This window comes from Electrona antarctica (assembly GCF_951216825.1).
Source record: "Electrona antarctica genome assembly, chromosome: 18".
Lineage (NCBI taxonomy): Eukaryota > Metazoa > Chordata > Actinopteri > Myctophiformes > Myctophidae > Electrona > Electrona antarctica.
In genome coordinates, this window is record NC_136799.1 from 22,953,325 (window position 1) to 22,970,633 (window position 17,309).

At 44.6% G+C, this 17,309-nt stretch overlaps 1 protein-coding gene across 3 annotated transcripts in view; it reads right to left on the reverse strand.

Annotated features, from left to right (window-relative positions):
* Window positions 1-17,309, reverse strand: part of mideasb (mitotic deacetylase associated SANT domain protein b) — a 28,408-nt gene that overhangs the window by 6,458 nt on the left and 4,641 nt on the right. For all 3 annotated transcript variants that reach the window (XM_079527663.1, XM_079527665.1, XM_079527664.1), the window contains 10 exons: window positions 15,319-17,283; window positions 12,366-12,644; window positions 11,233-11,575; window positions 10,759-10,825; window positions 9,081-9,223; window positions 8,585-8,688; window positions 5,064-5,139; window positions 3,478-3,566; window positions 1,650-1,793; window positions 1,148-1,270 (listed from right to left, as the gene is read on the reverse strand). In XM_079527663.1, coding sequence (XP_079383789.1) covers window positions 1,148-1,270; window positions 1,650-1,793; window positions 3,478-3,566; window positions 5,064-5,139; window positions 8,585-8,688; window positions 9,081-9,223; window positions 10,759-10,825; window positions 11,233-11,575; window positions 12,366-12,644; window positions 15,319-16,950 — 3,000 coding nt within the window. In that variant the 5' untranslated portion in view covers window positions 16,951-17,283. The remainder of the gene's footprint in view (window positions 1-1,147; window positions 1,271-1,649; window positions 1,794-3,477; window positions 3,567-5,063; window positions 5,140-8,584; window positions 8,689-9,080; window positions 9,224-10,758; window positions 10,826-11,232; window positions 11,576-12,365; window positions 12,645-15,318; window positions 17,284-17,309) is intronic.

The window sequence follows — 17,309 nt, forward strand, 5'->3', positions numbered from 1 at the left end:
ACAATCCAGTCCAGGAACGTGGACGGCAGCCAAAACAACAACTAATAATAATGACCAGTAGAGGGCAGCAAACCTATGACCTCTCTTAACTGTGACATTCTTGTTGAGTCAGACTAGGTTCAGCATGGCAGAGCAGAGCAGGCTTAAAGCAGGCTAGTACATGCCATGGATGGGCTTGTTCCAAAATGAGTTCAAAACAGTGGGTTGCGCACATCCAGTTCGTTGCTGGTGCTGGACAAAGAGTGATAGTTCAAAAGAATAAAAGTCTACACAACAAGAAACAATTACATGATGTTTCATCATGTAATTCTTTCTGTGTTTTTTAAGTAAACACTTGAGGAGCAATGCTGTTGTGCAGACTTTTGTTCTTTTGTTCCTAAATGAAAAAATGTGAAAAATATGAAAAAAGGGAGATACCAGTATGAAAGCATAGACAGGATCAGATTAAAACTATGGTACTTATTAAAACATATAAGGGGATTCCGTAAAGAGATGGCACTCCCCTTAGTAGAGTGAATGATGAATGTAAGGAATATACAGTTTAAATCATGTCCCTTGCAATAAGCATCCTGTTAAATGAAACGTTAATGTGTGTCTTAATAGCTGATATTTTGACCGCATTCTCTGCTGTCGGGCAGAAACCAGAACATTTTCAAATTATTCAGGAAATGAAAAAGAAGGAAAAAACAAAAACATGTTTTTAGAACAACACAATACTGCCCCATCAACTTGTCACAGTGACTGTATACATAGTCAGATACTTGAATGTGTCCTTAAGTTATAATATAATAATCACTTTACCCAAAAACAGCTCAAGTGGAGTTAGGAGGCTTTTGACAATTTTCTCTACCTGACTTCATCATTCTCATCGATGATGGAAAAAAAACAACTATCTCCAGAGTTGGAGTGGTTTGACCAACAGTTTGAGGATCCAATGGAGTTAGTCTTGCGCATTTAATACTTTTCAATGGTTCAATATTTGCACCAAACCCAAAATCCATGCACAGGGTGGTCAATAGCACTGATTTATAAAAATAAAAAAAAGTTGAAAAATGGAGCTGGTTTCTGCCCGACAGCGACGATGTATAGAAAGAATCATTCATATATTCATTCCACATGCATGGCTTGTGAGTGCCCTCCCACTCACATTCTCAGTGGCCTGAAGGTTCTGTGTCACTCTGTTGGGACCGACTTCCGGCTTCCTGTCAGCTGACCCCTCCCACTTCCTGCTGTCCTCCTCCAGCCTCCGACACTCTAATCTCTGAGAACCCTGTTGGGCCAAAGGAGCACAAATCTTATTATTATAAATATATATATAAGTTTGTCTCATTTTGAGGAGAAAAAGGACTATTAAGCGTGCATGCGGCCGTGTGCACGTCGGATCCGCGTGGAGGCTGTCTAACATGTGAGTAAAAGCAAAGAATAATAATAATTAAAGAAAGACGAGTTCCCTCGTTTTGGCACAGGCGGGTCGTGGAGAGAAGAACGAGGTCCCGCGTTCTTGGCATACATTCGGTTAAGGTGGTTTTTCATTTTTAGTTATAGCAGCGCGGCAGTTTTTGCGGCTTCTATGGAACCCAAATGACTGAAATCAGTCGTGGCGACTGAGAACTCTGAATCCACGTGAATGTGATTGGTTGTTGCCTAACCTTGTGGTCCAGGTCCTCTTCAGTGGTCCTGGTCTCTGGGACCTCGGCCTCGCCGTACTGCAACGTTCCGCTACGACCGATCTTCACATGCTTCTTATAGGTGTAGTAAAACTCCACACACTGAGACACCGTCTTAGTGCTCACCTGTGAACACAAACACTTATTACTATTGAGTTCGTCATTATGTAAATTGTTTATATAATTACACAAAAGAAAAACACTGACACAAATGCCAGGGAATGGAGTTTAAATAGTGTTATTATTTTTTACATCATGTTCCAAAGGAAGGTTTACTGAACATACAGTATGTTATACCAGTAAGACGCCCTGAGGGTGAGAAGCGACCTCGCCCTTTAGGGCGAGGTCGCTTCTGGCGTGCACGCATCTGCCTGGGTGACGGCAGACTGCTGGGCTGGTGCTTTGGCATGGAGAGTCAGATCCACATATGGAATGAATTCTGTACTGGCCATTTAAGGAGCGTGTCTTGAGTGTACAGGGTTTGATACGGTCAGATCAACATATGGAATGTCAGAATAGGTCAGCTCCATATATGGAGATCTAAGGGTGGCAGCGGGGGGCAGCGTCTTGAGTGTACAGTGTTTGATGATGGCACAGGTAGGGCCAAACCTTAATTTTCGGGCCAGTTGAATGGACGGATGGGTGGGGAGGGTCAGAACAGGTCAGCTCCATATAAGGAGATCTAAGGGTTTGAGGTCAAATGTAGAGTTGCTGGCCGGCTCCATATATGCAGATCTAGGTGGTGATCCAGTCTTCTCCATGTATGGCTATCCAGGGTTTGATGAGGTCAGTGTCGTGATCTTCATATAATGGAGGCGGCCATATATGGAGCGTCGACCATATATGGTGGCGTGACATGTCACAAGGCGGAACAGGCTGACGGCCATATATGGTGGCGTGACGTGTCACGAGGTGCAACGGGCTGACGGCCATATATGGTGGCGTGACGTGTCACGAGGCGCAACGGGCTGACGGCCATATACATATGGTGGCGTGAGCTGACGGACAGGTTTTCATAGTAATCTGAGACCTACGGTCGCAATAAGCAACATGGCAGTGATGATATAATGTATACATTACACACATACATTCACATCTGGGAGCAGAACAGCCTTCTACTTATTGGCCACCTGAGCTAGTCAAAGACAAAGACGATGATTTTTTGGTTTTGTTTTTTAGATCAAAGTTCCTTCAAGGACATGAATAATGGCTAGAGGCCTTTAATCCATTGACTTGTTTAATAAACAGGATGAAGCCTTTAAACGGCAACACGTTTTCACATTCTACCTCTATTACAGAGTATGATGGCTTGTGAAAATACCCAACAGTCTCCCATCAGAAAACCCATTAGGTTGACCACTCTAAGCAAGCTGCTACCCCCGTGTAAACCTGCTAATGTGTTTATAATCTACAGGGTAGGGAACTTGCACTATTCACCAGCTAAATTCTAGCAAGTGACTCTATTGTACCAGAGAATTTAGCAGGAAGCAAACACTACTTCCCATCGCATTTTAGTTGGTCTCTCCATCTAGGTTTCCAACTTCAGTTCCCAAACAAGATATCTTGAAAACGTCTGCCTTGTTTATCTTTGTAGGTTGGAAAGAATACAGCTCAATTCCATGGCAAGTTATGGGATGAACTGACAATTTGGTTGAAAATGTTTAACCTTCTTGTACTGCATCCATCTATCTTTTATCAGCCATTTGTCCTTGCAGAAACAAACAAATACAGGCTAAACAACATGTCAGCTGCCAGCCAGCTTTACTACTACAAACTGTTAATATTTCCTCTGGTCTGGGGCCACACATACCACTTTCTGCACCATGAAGAAATCTTTCTTGTAGGTTGTGATGCCTTTGTTAAAGTGGCGTCTCTCAGCTGGGGTCCAGCTGTCTGATCCTGAGGAGCAGAGAGACACACACAGGACACAGAGAGAGAGAGAGAGAGAGAGAGAGAGAGAGAGAGAGAGAGAGAGAGAGAGAGAGAGAGAGAGAGTGTCAGATAGAAGAAGAGAGAGAGGAGGGAGTTGAGAGAAACTGCATTAGTTAGGCATTAGAAAAACTTGACCGGTCCAAGTGTGTGTCAGAGCGTGTGCAGACACCGATTACCCCCCACTCTCACATAAACACACACAGAGTCCACATGCACATGGCTGGATAAACAAAGGCTCCCCTGTTTTCTGCTTGGGATTAACCACATGCTGGAAACGCACCCCTCCCTCTCTTTGTCTCCCTCGCTCTCCATTTCCTCCCATCTATCCCTCATCGTGGTGACCCTGACAATCCTCCAGTCACCGCCCCATGTCCCCTCCGTTCCTCATCATCACACCAAAGCCTACTGTCCTCCCTGCCCACACACAAGCTGTCTCCTACCACCCCAGCTGTACTCTCGCTGCTGCAGTTGCTTTTGTACAGATACAGGGTAACAGAAGGGGGGTGGGGGCTGCACAATATCCAGCTAGGTTGCAATGTAGGAGGGCAGCACACAAACTAGATAACAGAACAGAACACACCCACGATGAAATAATAACACCACACGAGATGAAGTAATAACACCCACGCACACAGGCGCACACACACAGGCGCACACACACAGGCGCACACACACACACACACACACACACACACACACACACACACACACACACACACACACACACACTTGCAGAGACATGCGTGAAGTGATACAGGGATCAGCCTTGGGTTAAACAGTATTTGCAAAGAAATATTTCTGTTTGTTTTAACATGTTTGCTGTACCAGATGGGTGGGGTCTACTGCTTAGATAGAACATAAGCAGTGCCTTCCAAGTTTAGAAAGTATTTGAAAGTCAACTCAATCTGCTCTTCTGTGACTGACGCTATTCGACGTGCCCATATGTAGTCACTCAACACCCCACTCATCTGCTGTTCCATGCAGCTTTTAACAAACGCTTTGAAGTAGTTACATATACAGTACACAAACAATATATTGTTGCTGTCGGGAAGAAGCCTTATAGGTCCATATTTCGTCTGTTTATATATTCTTTAAATAAATGAATGCAATATTTTATACTATGACAATTATGTTGCGTAAAAAGTACCAAGAATTGCTGATCTACGACGCATCACATCGCAATTATTATTAATTATTATTTTGCTTTGAAAGTAGTTAAGTCTGTGAGTTTTATAAATATTTAGCCAATTAAAAGTATTAACAAGCGCTTCGTGTGACTAAATAAATAATAACTACATTGTATCCATCTGAACACAGGGTAAAAAAAAATCCATTTCCGAAAATCCAACGGTTTTGGACATTCACGTTTTCCATCCAACAGCAACAATACAGTATATAGGCTACTGTACTTACACACACATAGTATTTCATTAGTAGTGACCAATACAGTGGGTGCTTGCTTACCTGAGTAGTGGTATTCTGATAAGTGATGAGGCTTTGGGAATATGGGGTTCTTCAGCATTAGGAGAGACAGGGCAGCCTGAAAAAGCAAAACAATGCATAATGTCAGTTTTCATCACATTGAAACTGTACAGAGACTGCACACAAAATACACTGCAATAACTCCCATTGTGTGCCTTATGAGTCTTTATGTAATGGGTAGTTGCAACCAAGTCATCTGATTGGACTAACAGGCACTCCAGCCCTAGTTTATGAGCTTGTAAAGCACCACTCTGCAATGCTGTCAAACGGATGCTGAACAAAGCGACTGGTAACTAGGAAATTAAGTTTCATGTTAGCATTGTGAACACCCTGTACCCTGCACGCACGCACGCGCACACGCACACACACACACACACACAAATACCGTTGCGATAAGGGAAAACTTTAACATTCTCATTAAAGCTATTTTGTCTTAGTTGACTGTGTGTGGATGCTAAAAGAAAAACGGTGAGGCTGTCGACTGCAGAAGAGTGGGAGCTTTGACAGACCCCCCCCCCCCCCACACACACACACACATCACCCCTACCTCACACACCCCCACACAGTTTCCTTGACAACTCTGGACCAGTTGCTGGTTGCTAAGGCCTGCAACCAACAACCACTTCTACACTTGTCCGGGGGCTCGTATACATTAGGGATTTAATAACAGAAGTATGATCTAGGAAGTATCGGTTATATGAAGCACATATGAATGAACTTGCTTCTAAGGTATTGTGTTTTGGTTTGACTTGCACCAGTCTGAGCACCTACTGCAAAGCCTGTAAGTGAGGATGGCGACAGGTGTAAGAGAAGAGATAACAAGCTAGTTACAAACAACTAGCCCCCCCCCCCCCCCCCCCCCCCCCCCCAAACACCATTGTAAGGCTTTGTGCCATTAAAGGAACTTGACGTCTCTCATCCAGCAGTCATTAGAACACAACTTTGTGAAAGAAATGTCTTTATGTATATTTATAATAGCCATGTTTTTGTCTGATTACTGAACAGCACAGCACACACTGAACTTTTGTCCTACTCCTAGTCATAAATATTCATAGGAAACCCTGTAGACTAAGCAGAATTATATCACATAGACCTTGCACACAGAAATGCGTGCTATTTTGTTTGTATGCATTCCTTGCTAATCCTATTAGTTTCCCTGATATATAAGTAAATGTGTATTAACCAGATAGTGACCATGTGATGAAAGAAAGAAAGAAAGAAAGTAAGAAAGAAAGAAAGATCACCTGAAGCAACGCCTGGCAAAGAAATGGGAGCAGTAGTCACAAAAAAGAAGCAAAACAACAAATCATAGCTTGACATTGATCGCATCTCCCCACCCGCTTTCCTTACAGACTGAAATCTTTCCCCTTGCCAACTTGGTTGAAACGAGCCTCTGTGGATACAAACCCTGCCCTTTACTCGGCAGTGTTCAGACAGAGAGGGAGCTTTCTTGTGTGTGCTAGGGACAGCGTTGAGAATATCAGATAACAAAACAAGTCAAACCGTCCGGGAAAACATGGCTACCAGTGAAAACCCAATAGCCCCCTTGTACCACAACTGCCTGGACTGTGCAGCTGGTGTGCACTTCTTAACCACTTAAATCTCAAACCAAATATGTTGCTGTTCGGGGTCCAACAGGGCTCTATACTAGGTACCCTCTACTCTCAAAATCCCTTCACCGAAAATTGCCCATCTCAATGCATGTCTGAGTTGCAAGACTCAAGGCGGGAGCTTGTAAACCTGGTACTATTGCAGAATGTTCACCCATTTTCAGTGAATGTTTGACTATTATGACATGCCCAGAGATCCAGAATTGGGATGCTAGGGTTCAAGTGGTGGTTAAGTGCTGCCACTATCCATTCCACTTCACCACTGGACCATTCGGTCATCTCAGTCTGCCACAGAGTTTCACTGAAACTCTAGCTACAACTCATGTCCTTTGTATAAAAAGGCTCACAGATGAGGCCTGTATAAGGTGCATTGTGCTAATCTCCTTTTGATGAAATAAAAAAGAAAAAAAGCTCCCAGTGAATTCTATCAACTGTGAATTCACTGGATTGCTTCTGGGTTATCATGCGCTACATCAACATACAGTACATTTGTTTTACAAAACTGCCAAAGTCCAACAGAAACAACATAAATTCATGTCATCTAGGGTAGATACAGTACTTCCAGTAAGGTATGTTACAACCCCCAACCCCCCCCCCCCCTTTCCCCTCACTGTATATGTTTCTTTTCCCTTTTTACCTCCATTATGATGAATTCCTGTTCTGTTCTTTGTCTATATAGAAGTGTCTATTTGTACGTCTCTAAATGTTTTGATGAATTGAACATGGTGGACCCTGTTGTAAACAAGTGTAATGCTTAATTGGGTCGTCCACTCACAGTTAACAGCCTTTGTATTGAGTTTGTGCTTGAAATGTACTGTAATTCTGCAAACTGTTCAATCAATCAATCAATCAAAAGGTATGTTAGTGAAACAGTAGAAAACCATTAAACTTTGCACACTCACTGTTATATGGATCACTGCCATGTTCTGTTACTGAAATGCTGCCATGTTTTGTCTCAATTAATGGTGGAAAGATAGTGTGCTGGTCTTAAGAACGTATTATTCCCTCATAATTGTACCAGCTAAATTACCCTTTACAGTACCTAGGGACATTTTAGCAGCGGAAGGATCGTGCTATTGACAGCGATCAAATGTGCAGATATTTCCACTGATTCACAGAACATGCCTCCTGTAAGAAACCTTAGCAGATGTTTTAAAGATCAGTGAAACTACACACATGTCTGCATGATCACTGTGTTCAGTGCTGTTCAAACTAAAACAATACGATTTTGTCATGCCCATCATAAATGCACACGCTAATATCAAGACATTTTATATCAAGACCAGCAAGAACAGGGAAAGAACATCTTCAACCACAACAACTTGTGAGGAAACAAATTCAGCTAGGCCGAAGGACTCTAAAAGAAGCATTTGGAGCCCCACTTCGCCGTAACAGCATGAGAGCTCAGATGAATAAATAACAAGATGCATCAGTGAATATAAAGTCACTAAGGTACATTTTTCCTCCTAAACGATGGATAGTGGCTCGGAGGCTGCGTACTTCTCCTAGAGGTACACGTTTCCCCATTTGAGGAAACACTGCTTTAGTCAGACAGTACTACGAGCTCTGTGCCAAAAGCTTAAGTTTCACTAAAACAAGCAGAGTGCATCTCATTAACCACAGATGGGTGGATTTTGCAAGAGCTCAGAGCTATATACTGTAACAGTCAAAGCTCATGTTATGACACGCAAATGGGAAATGGAATTATTATATAATGATTTTAATAAATATTGTTTTTATATTGTGATAGATATCGTATCGTAGACTTGTTGTAGTGATATTATCGTATCATGAGGGTTTGTTATTGTTACATCCTTAACAGTAAAGTTAATATTTGCATATATTTGGTCAATAGACCAATCAGTCAGTTCGGGAATTTCCCATAATGCCTACCATGATATCACCGCCGCACTCGTACAGACAATGAAGCGCTAACTCCTGGTTTGTCCCGCCGCCACTCACTGCACTGGAGCAGGCCAGGTGCATAAGGTCCTCCACTGAGAGAGAGGAGCGGAGAGAGAGAGAGAGAGAGAGAGAGAGAGAGAGAGAGAGAGAGAGAGAGAGAGAGAGAGAGAAAAGCATGACTACAGAAGAACATCACAAAGCACTTATAGATGTGATGAATAGTGCAGCATTGTCCTGAGTGGATGTTCTGGGCTGCTATATACAATCAACACGTGACATGCATCACTGCAAAATGAAATGGAGTTGGAGACACCCCTCAATGGCCTTAGACGTCTTCCAGACACAAATCAGAACAAACAATCTAAGCAAAAAAGGAAATGTTTTGTTTTGAGATTATTATTATTTTATGGCATTTCCGCTTTATTCGATAATATAGTTGAGAGAGACAGGAAAGAGAAGAGAAGGGAAGCATAGGATTATTTACCCTTCTGCCGGAAGTCTGGTTTTTCCTCAAGATCGTGTAGTGGAGCCCAGACCAGTTCAGCCTTGTGCTGGTCCAGGTGGACATCTGATCGCTGCCTCTGATCTGGAATCTCTGCCTGGTACCGAGGCCCAATGTTGATCCGCCTGGGGGACATGACATGACATCAATGAGTGACAGACAGTGTGGAAGTATGTGACAGTGTGAAATTATGACTCACTAATGTCGGTTTGAGATAACACACACATAGTATTTCATGGCAATCTTGTTACGGGCAAAATGTTTATTTAAAAAACAAGAATCCACTTTCTGAATTAAGGTACTTTCAGACGGGCATCGATTAACACAGACGTTGTCACCTGGATCAACGAGGGGTCTGCTCATGAGGGGCGCGTTAATCGCTGCCCATCTGAAAGTACCTAGAAATAGTGAAATGGGAATGTAGAATAATAAGCTAAAGCCATGTGCCTTTTTGGTTATGCAGAAATTAAGGTCTGTGGTTAATGTACTAGTAAACGATATTAGTAAATACGATATTTTATCGTATGCTTTCGTATTTAGTTCTAAGACATAAATGTCAACTGAGAATTTTTTATCGATAAAACAATTGTTACGAACTCAAAAGTTGACTCTGTGATTCTGCAATCACAAGTCTTTCAAAAGCAATTCAGAGCTAAAATGGAAACTGGAAATGGAAAATAAGCTGTAATCATGTTGCATCATGTTGGCAAACTATTCCTATCCAAGGATGTTACTTTCCTCCCACCCTCCCTTGCCCCTCTCAGGCCTCATAGCCTGCAGTATTTCCAGCTGAGTATATGTGTATTCTGGCAGCCTACCCCCAGGGTGAGTGGGTGGGCTGGGGTAAGCTAAGCCTGTATGGCTGGGTGCATGTATGGGAGCAGCAGCAGGCTGGGCCGAAAGTCTGATTTATGGGGCGCTGGCTGCTTCTTGTCCCCGCCTGACTGTTCAACAGCTGGTACCAGTCAGTGAACGGCTCCCACAATGCATCCTGGTTTCTCCCAGTCCCTTTCCCCACCCTAGCACACTGATTTTGCTGGTAAATTGACTCTATCTGGGTCAAATCCAATGGGATCCAACTCTGTTCCTTTCAAGCCCACGGGAATCAGCACACACTCTTCTGCCATTCCAACTTTCCAAACAAAATAATGTTCATGCTATCATTGGGAGCAGACACACAGACAGTTGTGGCACTAGCTAGTTTTGAGGCTGAGTCAGCTTTTAGGCTTTCATTCAGTAGTTAATAACGGGGGCCTGTTCTGACAAGAGGCACTTTATTATCGAAGGGGAGATTGGACAGTGTGGTGAGAATAGAGGGAAAAATGTCTATGGCTATAGCTAGATGCTTGACAGGGAAGGAGATACCAGTGGCAACAGTGGTAGATTGCAAGCTTCTTTGGAAGGGCGGGTTATGGTTTTTCAGAAGTCACCGTTATTCATTCCGGGACTCCTTTCAAGACTTTTCAAGTCTTGATCCCAGTGTGTACAGTTTGAGAAACCGAGCAGAGCTGCTGTTGATGATTCATAGCAATGCTACTGCAAGTTTCACTATTTCACAATTCGTTTCACCGAGGAATGACAGCCACAGCTCTGGTCTTTTGTAAACAGAGGAGGGTTTGGTGGAGGGTAATGTGGATATGCAGACTTGCAGAGTACTCACGGCTCTATGCTGACTGGAGTGGCCTCGCCCATGGCTGATAGGATAGGAGGTGTGATGTCACAGCTGTCTAAAGGAGCAGAAAAATAAAATATCCACTCAATAATATCATCAAACCATATTTCTTGTAAACAGTGGTAATAGATGTCTATTACAGGTACAAGACTTGTCACCTTTGAGAGGGAGTACGCCATTCAGTTACCGTTCCATTTTCACATTACAGTCAAATATTCTGACTTTTCACTTGTAACACTAAGCTAATCATTAGATTGCTACTCCAGAAAATAATGAACATTTATATTCCTGACTAGATAATAGATATACACTGATATTCATGGGCAGGAGGAAATAATTGTTTCCTGTGATTGTTAAATTATGATTCAACTTGTCTTCCAGAGGCTAGATGTCTGAGAAGAACCAGCAAGTGAACAATGCAATCTAGATCCAGGAAGACCGGAGGGCTTTTTTTAGACTCACTGGAGCGTAGCAGGCTGCGTGTGGCTGACTTGGGAGTGGCGGGCGGAGGCAGACCCTGGCTGCTGGCAGCAGCAGAAGACAGGAAGGTGGAGAAGTAGAGACCGGAGCCCTCGCGGACAGGGCTGAGGATGGGCGGCGGGGTGTAAGGGGGCATGGTGAGGGGGTTGTCGGCCATGCAGCGGACTGGGGAACGCAGGTGGCTCTGGTAAGGAGTGATGGTGGAGTAGACAGACGGGGCGATGAAGGTGCCGGGTTTAGGGGGCGGGATGAAGAGAGGCTCGGGTCGTGGTCGGCGCTTGGACTTCTTGCCGTCGTCTTCTTTCTCGCCCTCTGTCCCGCCATTCTGGGGAGAGGTACAGTGATGTCAGGGTTTTGTTTTGGACATCCATTATAAATGTATTTTAGGCTGTTTTTGTTTACATGAGACAGTGTAGACAGGAAGCCGACTACAATGTTAAATGTAAAGAAAAGACACTGATGCAGTATAGGTAGTGTGCGCGCGCACACAGTACACACACACACACACACACACACACACACACACACACACACACACACACACACACACACACACACACACACACACACACACACACACACACACACACACACACACACACACACACACACACACACACACACACACACACACACAACAGCACTCCCTGGATTATTTATCCAGGGAAATCCTTGAGAGAGCAAGATATCTGTGCAGTGCAGTACATACAGTAATGTACCAGTACCATATAGTCCACTCTATCCTGTACTATGGATAAGCCCTGTTAATCTTCCTGATCTGGGACAGGGCACCCAGTTCACTAAATCTACCTCAGCTGAAAGAGAGTAGGGGACAAAGGGTGGGGGGCTGAAATGGGGGCAGACGGATTCAGGAACATACTGGGGTGGGGTGCCGTTGATCGGGAGAGGGAAGCTAAGCTAAAAATAAAAAATAAAAAAGGAAGGATGGATGGAGATTGTGGCAAAGATTATAGAAGAATAAAGTGTCACACAACAAAATGTACTTTCACTTCCATTTAAAAACAGAAATGTACTGAAGGCAAAATCCCACTACTTCCCCTAGTCTCACTGCCACCAGAAAGGCATTGAAAGTAAAAATGTAACACTGGACTCACCTGGCCTGAGCTTTCTGACAAGTTGTTTCTGTGCGAGCGTCGCCGGGTGACGATGACAGAGGGCTTATGGTCGGCTCTGCCCAGGTCCTGGAAGTTCTGGGGTCTCGGGGGCCAACCGGTGGAGTCGAGAGCTGCCCCGTCCTCCCTGTTTGGGGATGAGGGGTCGGGTCTCCGCACTGGTACAGACACAGGGATGACAAGAGGCAGGAGGCTGTCATCTCTTGGCCGCTTGACATTCAGACCCTCTGCTTCAGCGGGGCTCCATGGCCTATGTGGCTCCTAAGGAAGATACAGGAAGGGGATGGGGGGGGGGGGGGGTCACCTGTTAGGTTACAGTGTCTGTAGTTTTGTAAACTATACATAGGGTGGAAACCTCTATGATGTTGTGGATGATCTGTGTTTTTAAATTCCACTGATAGATTTCCAAACCAATCTGGATGAGTAATCAGCAGCTAAATGTGGGTATTATGATGAATTCCTGCTTTGTTTTGTCTATATAGAAGTGTCTATTTGTACTTCTCTAAATGTTTTGATGAATTGAACATGGTGGACCCTCTTGTAAACAAGTGTAATGCTTAATTGGGTCGTCCACTCACAGTTAACAGCCTTTGTATTGAGTTTGTGCTTGAAATGTACTGTAATTCTGCAAACTGTTAATAAATATTTCAATCAATTCAATCAATCAATCAATCAATATGTGTACCCCTAGGGGTAAGCAGAAATACTACAGGTACATGAGAGGCAGTGGGATTTTAAATTTAATGGTAAAATATTGATAACCTTTATGTGAACCTGCTGATCTGTAAACCAAATTACATAAAAACTTGACTTAAGCCCTAACCACACCAAAGGGTCGAGACGGTTTTAGCGTTGTCCCAGTGGTGTGATATGAGTCCTGTTGCACGTTGACGTGCGTTGTCCCTAGTGGTTCAACGCATGGACATCAATGGCCCAAACCACACCAAAGGGTCACCATGCAACTCCTTGCAACTGTTTGGACCCAAGGAGTTGCATGGCGACCCTTTGGTGTGGTTAGGGCTTAACACAACTGTTATTGAATAGGAAGCTATTGTGCACAATATTTTAATATAGTGACATCAAAACTGGTTATGCTGCTTATTGTTTCAAGTAAATCTGCTAAGGAGGTACTCAATTTCTTTGTAATGTTATATTCTTCAAAAGTTTTTTATCAATCATTGATAGTCTCATATGCTAGCTATGAGTTTCACTTGTATTTCATTGCCATTACTATTTTAATCTTGATGAGCTAGGCACTTCAGATGATTCTGCATTCGCATTCACATTATAAGAACAATTTAAATGAACACAGGCTAAATAAGGGCTAAAGCACAAAGCCCCCCCCCCCCCCCCCCAATATAATAATTATAATAATAATAATAATAGGGCTTGCTCATTGTCCAACCAAGCTGACGGTAAAACTACTGAGAATCAGCAAGCAAATGCGGTATGAATCAGAGAAGTCAATACAACATCATGAGACTGATTTATGCATGCATTATTAATAGGAAGAAACCCTAAATAGAAAATATACTTCTGAAAATGCATTAAGACAAGGGTTTGGGTGGTATATTGCACTCATTATCTGTAAGATTTCCACAACAAGATATGATGACATCCAAAATAATTCTGCCAGCTGAAACTCAATACTTTATTGAAAGATAAGCTGCTCTGGATCTTGTCAAAGGGTATGCCTGCAATGGCATTCTTCACATTGCTGCATGCAGTAACCATAATGATTGGGCATGAGTTGCACCAGCGTGCGTATGCATTTGAGTAATCATCAACTTTGAAGAACACTCTGAAGCCATGAAAACCAAGACCACATTGTGTGTCAGATGAGGACTGTTGCACGATGTGGCCATACTGCGCCAACGCATTTAGCAGCGGAAGGAGAAGCGTGCATATTTAGGACTGTGGTTGCGAACTTGCGCTGGGTCCCTTGTTCATTATTCCCAATGGAAAACTCCAGCCCCTACACCACGGCTAGGGAGAAAGCAGTATTCTGCTGAGCATTGCAAGCAGAGCAGGCCAGCCCCCCACCCCTGTATGAAGGGGGAGGGTGCTGCCAGGGTGGAGTTTCACTCTACCGTGGGGGGGATGGGGGATGGGGGGTGTACACTACAGGCATGTAACCGACACAGTCACACAGCCTCTCTCTGTATGTTTCGGTCAACTTGTGGGGCGAACCCAGGGCATGGCCATGCTAAAGCAACAGCTAGTCTAAAAGCTAACCTAAAACTACAGCCATATGACATTTCAAGCCATTTTGGGGGAAATCATAAAAACGCAGCAGTCTGCAGGGACCGTTACTCAGTATACTGATTGCACTGTGTACAAAGAGAGATACAGACAGAACGATCTACATAGACAGAGTGGACTGTACCATTCAGCTGTGGTTTGTTGTGTTCACAGGGTGTTGACAGTATTTTTTTACTGAAAAAGCATTAATTACAAACAACACAAATCCTGGCAGGCTTTACCTGCCACTAGATGTATTAGACCTAGTTTGTTCCCATACCCGTATTTGCTTGGGGAGCTAAAAATCCCATTGCAATTATACCCTGACTTACCATAATCAAAATGGATTCTTAGCTCTCACAAAGTGGCCCTGAAGCTATAGTAAAGGCATTTAGCTTACAGTGATAGATATACACTAGCGTAAATACTATATGCTCTGTCACACAGCCTACAACTTAGTCAAGTTTTTTTTTAATACGTAGATTTTCAGGTTTATTAACAGTTGAAAGCATAAGTAATGATTTAGAAAGAGAGAAAATAGGACAGGGACAGAGAGACACAGATAGCAGCAATATCCGATATACAGATTTGGACTAGAGTACTAAAGCTAGACTAAACATTCACAACCTTACAAACGCACCATGAGAGTGCCTTAACCCACTGACCCACTGCTGCTGACATCCAGCTTACTCACCTTAACCACATGAGATGGCAGAGACTCCATTTCTGAGGCCTTCTGTGCGAGTGTTTCCAGGTTCACTTCCTGAGAGACCCTGCGCTTCCTGCGTGTGCTTTGGATGACCCCTGTCGGCGCCGCCTGGATCTCCACTGCACCGTTCTGGGAGGAGCCTGGCGGCCCCGGGCCCAACTGATCAGAGGAAGAGATGAGGAAGGGGTTGTCGGACGGTGCCCCACCTTCCTTGGAGAGCCGCCTGGATCTGCGAGGCTGTAGCTGGGGCTGCGACTGAGGCTGGAGAGAAGGTTGCAGGGACTCACTAGGTTCCTGTGGTTCTGGCGTGATGTCCTGGATGATGGGCTCCTGGACCTTTGGTGGGGCAGGTACAGTAGTCTCCTGGGAGTGTACCACCACGGGAGGCTGTGCGTGTGGGTGAGGGTGTGTGTTTTGTGAGCTGGGGTAATAGTCAAGCACATGAGGGTTTTGTTGTGGCAACTGCTGATGTTGCATTTGCTGCTGCATTTGGTGCTGCTGCTGTTGCTGTTGTATTTGCTGCTGCTCATGGTGTATGTGTTGTTGCTGTTGCATTTGTTGCTGCTGTAGTTGTTGCTGTACATGTCGTTGATGGAGGATCTGCTGTTGCTGCATCTGATGGTGTTGCTGCTGCTGTTGCATTTGCTGCTGCTGGATAATGTGGTGTTGCTGTTGCCGATGTATTTGCTCTTGCTTCTGTTGCTGCTGCAACTGGTGTGGGGGCTTTGCCTGTGTTGAGTAATTCAGGTTGGGTAAGGTTGTTCTGTTGCCCTGGAAGGTCTGGTAGTAGCCTGCTAGGTGCTGTTTGGGCTGGCCAAAGGCTAACTGAAACGGCTGTAGGACTGAGCTGCCCCCTGGGTTGGACACATTGTGTTGCTGAGCATTGAGTGCCCCTGGTTTAAGAGGTTGCTGAAACGCCTGGGATTGCTGCTGCTGTTGCTGCTGTTGCTGCTGCTGTTGCTGCTGCTGCTGTTGTTGTTGTTGTTGTTGTTGTTGTTGTTGTTGTTGCTGCTGCTGCTGCTGGTCCCACTCCAGGTCCCTGGCCTTGGCCACATCTCTGTAGACCTCACCAGCAGGGTTGGCCCCTACTGGCTTGTCTGGAGCCCTGGTAGGTGGTTGTTGCTGCTGCTGTTGTGGCTGCTGCAAGCCAGGGGTCTCGTGCAGCGCTTTTGAAAACGTCCCAGCCTGGGGCCTTGAGTCAGTCACATTAACACCTCCCAGGTAATTAGCAAAGTTCTGTCCCCAGTTAGCCATTGCAGTCCAAGCTACGGCTCTCTGTTGCTGGGGCTGAGGCGGCTGTTGTGGCTGGCCAGGCTCCTGGGGAGCCCATTTCAGAGGCACTGTTTGCTGATAGTGACCCCGGCTCTGGTCACCCTTATCCGGGCTGAAGATGACCGAATTGAGATACATGTGAGGGGCCTCTGGGTTGGAGGACACAGTGCTAGCAGCCTCGCTTTGTCCGGGCTCTGAGGCAGGGCCACTCAGACCATAGTATGGGCCCTCTGGGTGCTGAGATGTTTCCTTCATCGTTAAGCCTTGGTCGGTGAAAAAAGTGATGCGCTTTCCTGTTCTCTTAGTGCTGGGCTTCTGCTGGGCCGGTACGCTCATGGCCAGCATGAATGAAAATGTGTGCAGGTTTATGGACTGGGGGGGGTTACAACTGCAAGCAAAAGATATTCCCTGCCCCAACAAGTCCACCAGCTATTATTTATCTATTTATTTATTGAAGCTAATTATTATTTGTATAAGTCCACTATACAATGAAACAGCAAGGAAAAAAATGCTTGCGTATAGCCCTTAACAGGGTACATACAATAGCATAAAAAAGGTGGTAAGAGCAGTTGTCTGGGTCAAACAAGGTACTCTTCTCTTCCCTCTGCTGTTGTACGTGATCTACTCAGTGGCCGGCTTGAAGGAGTCCATGTGTTCTGCTGATTCATGTACAGCTCCCTGTGAAATGAGAATGGGAGAGGGGG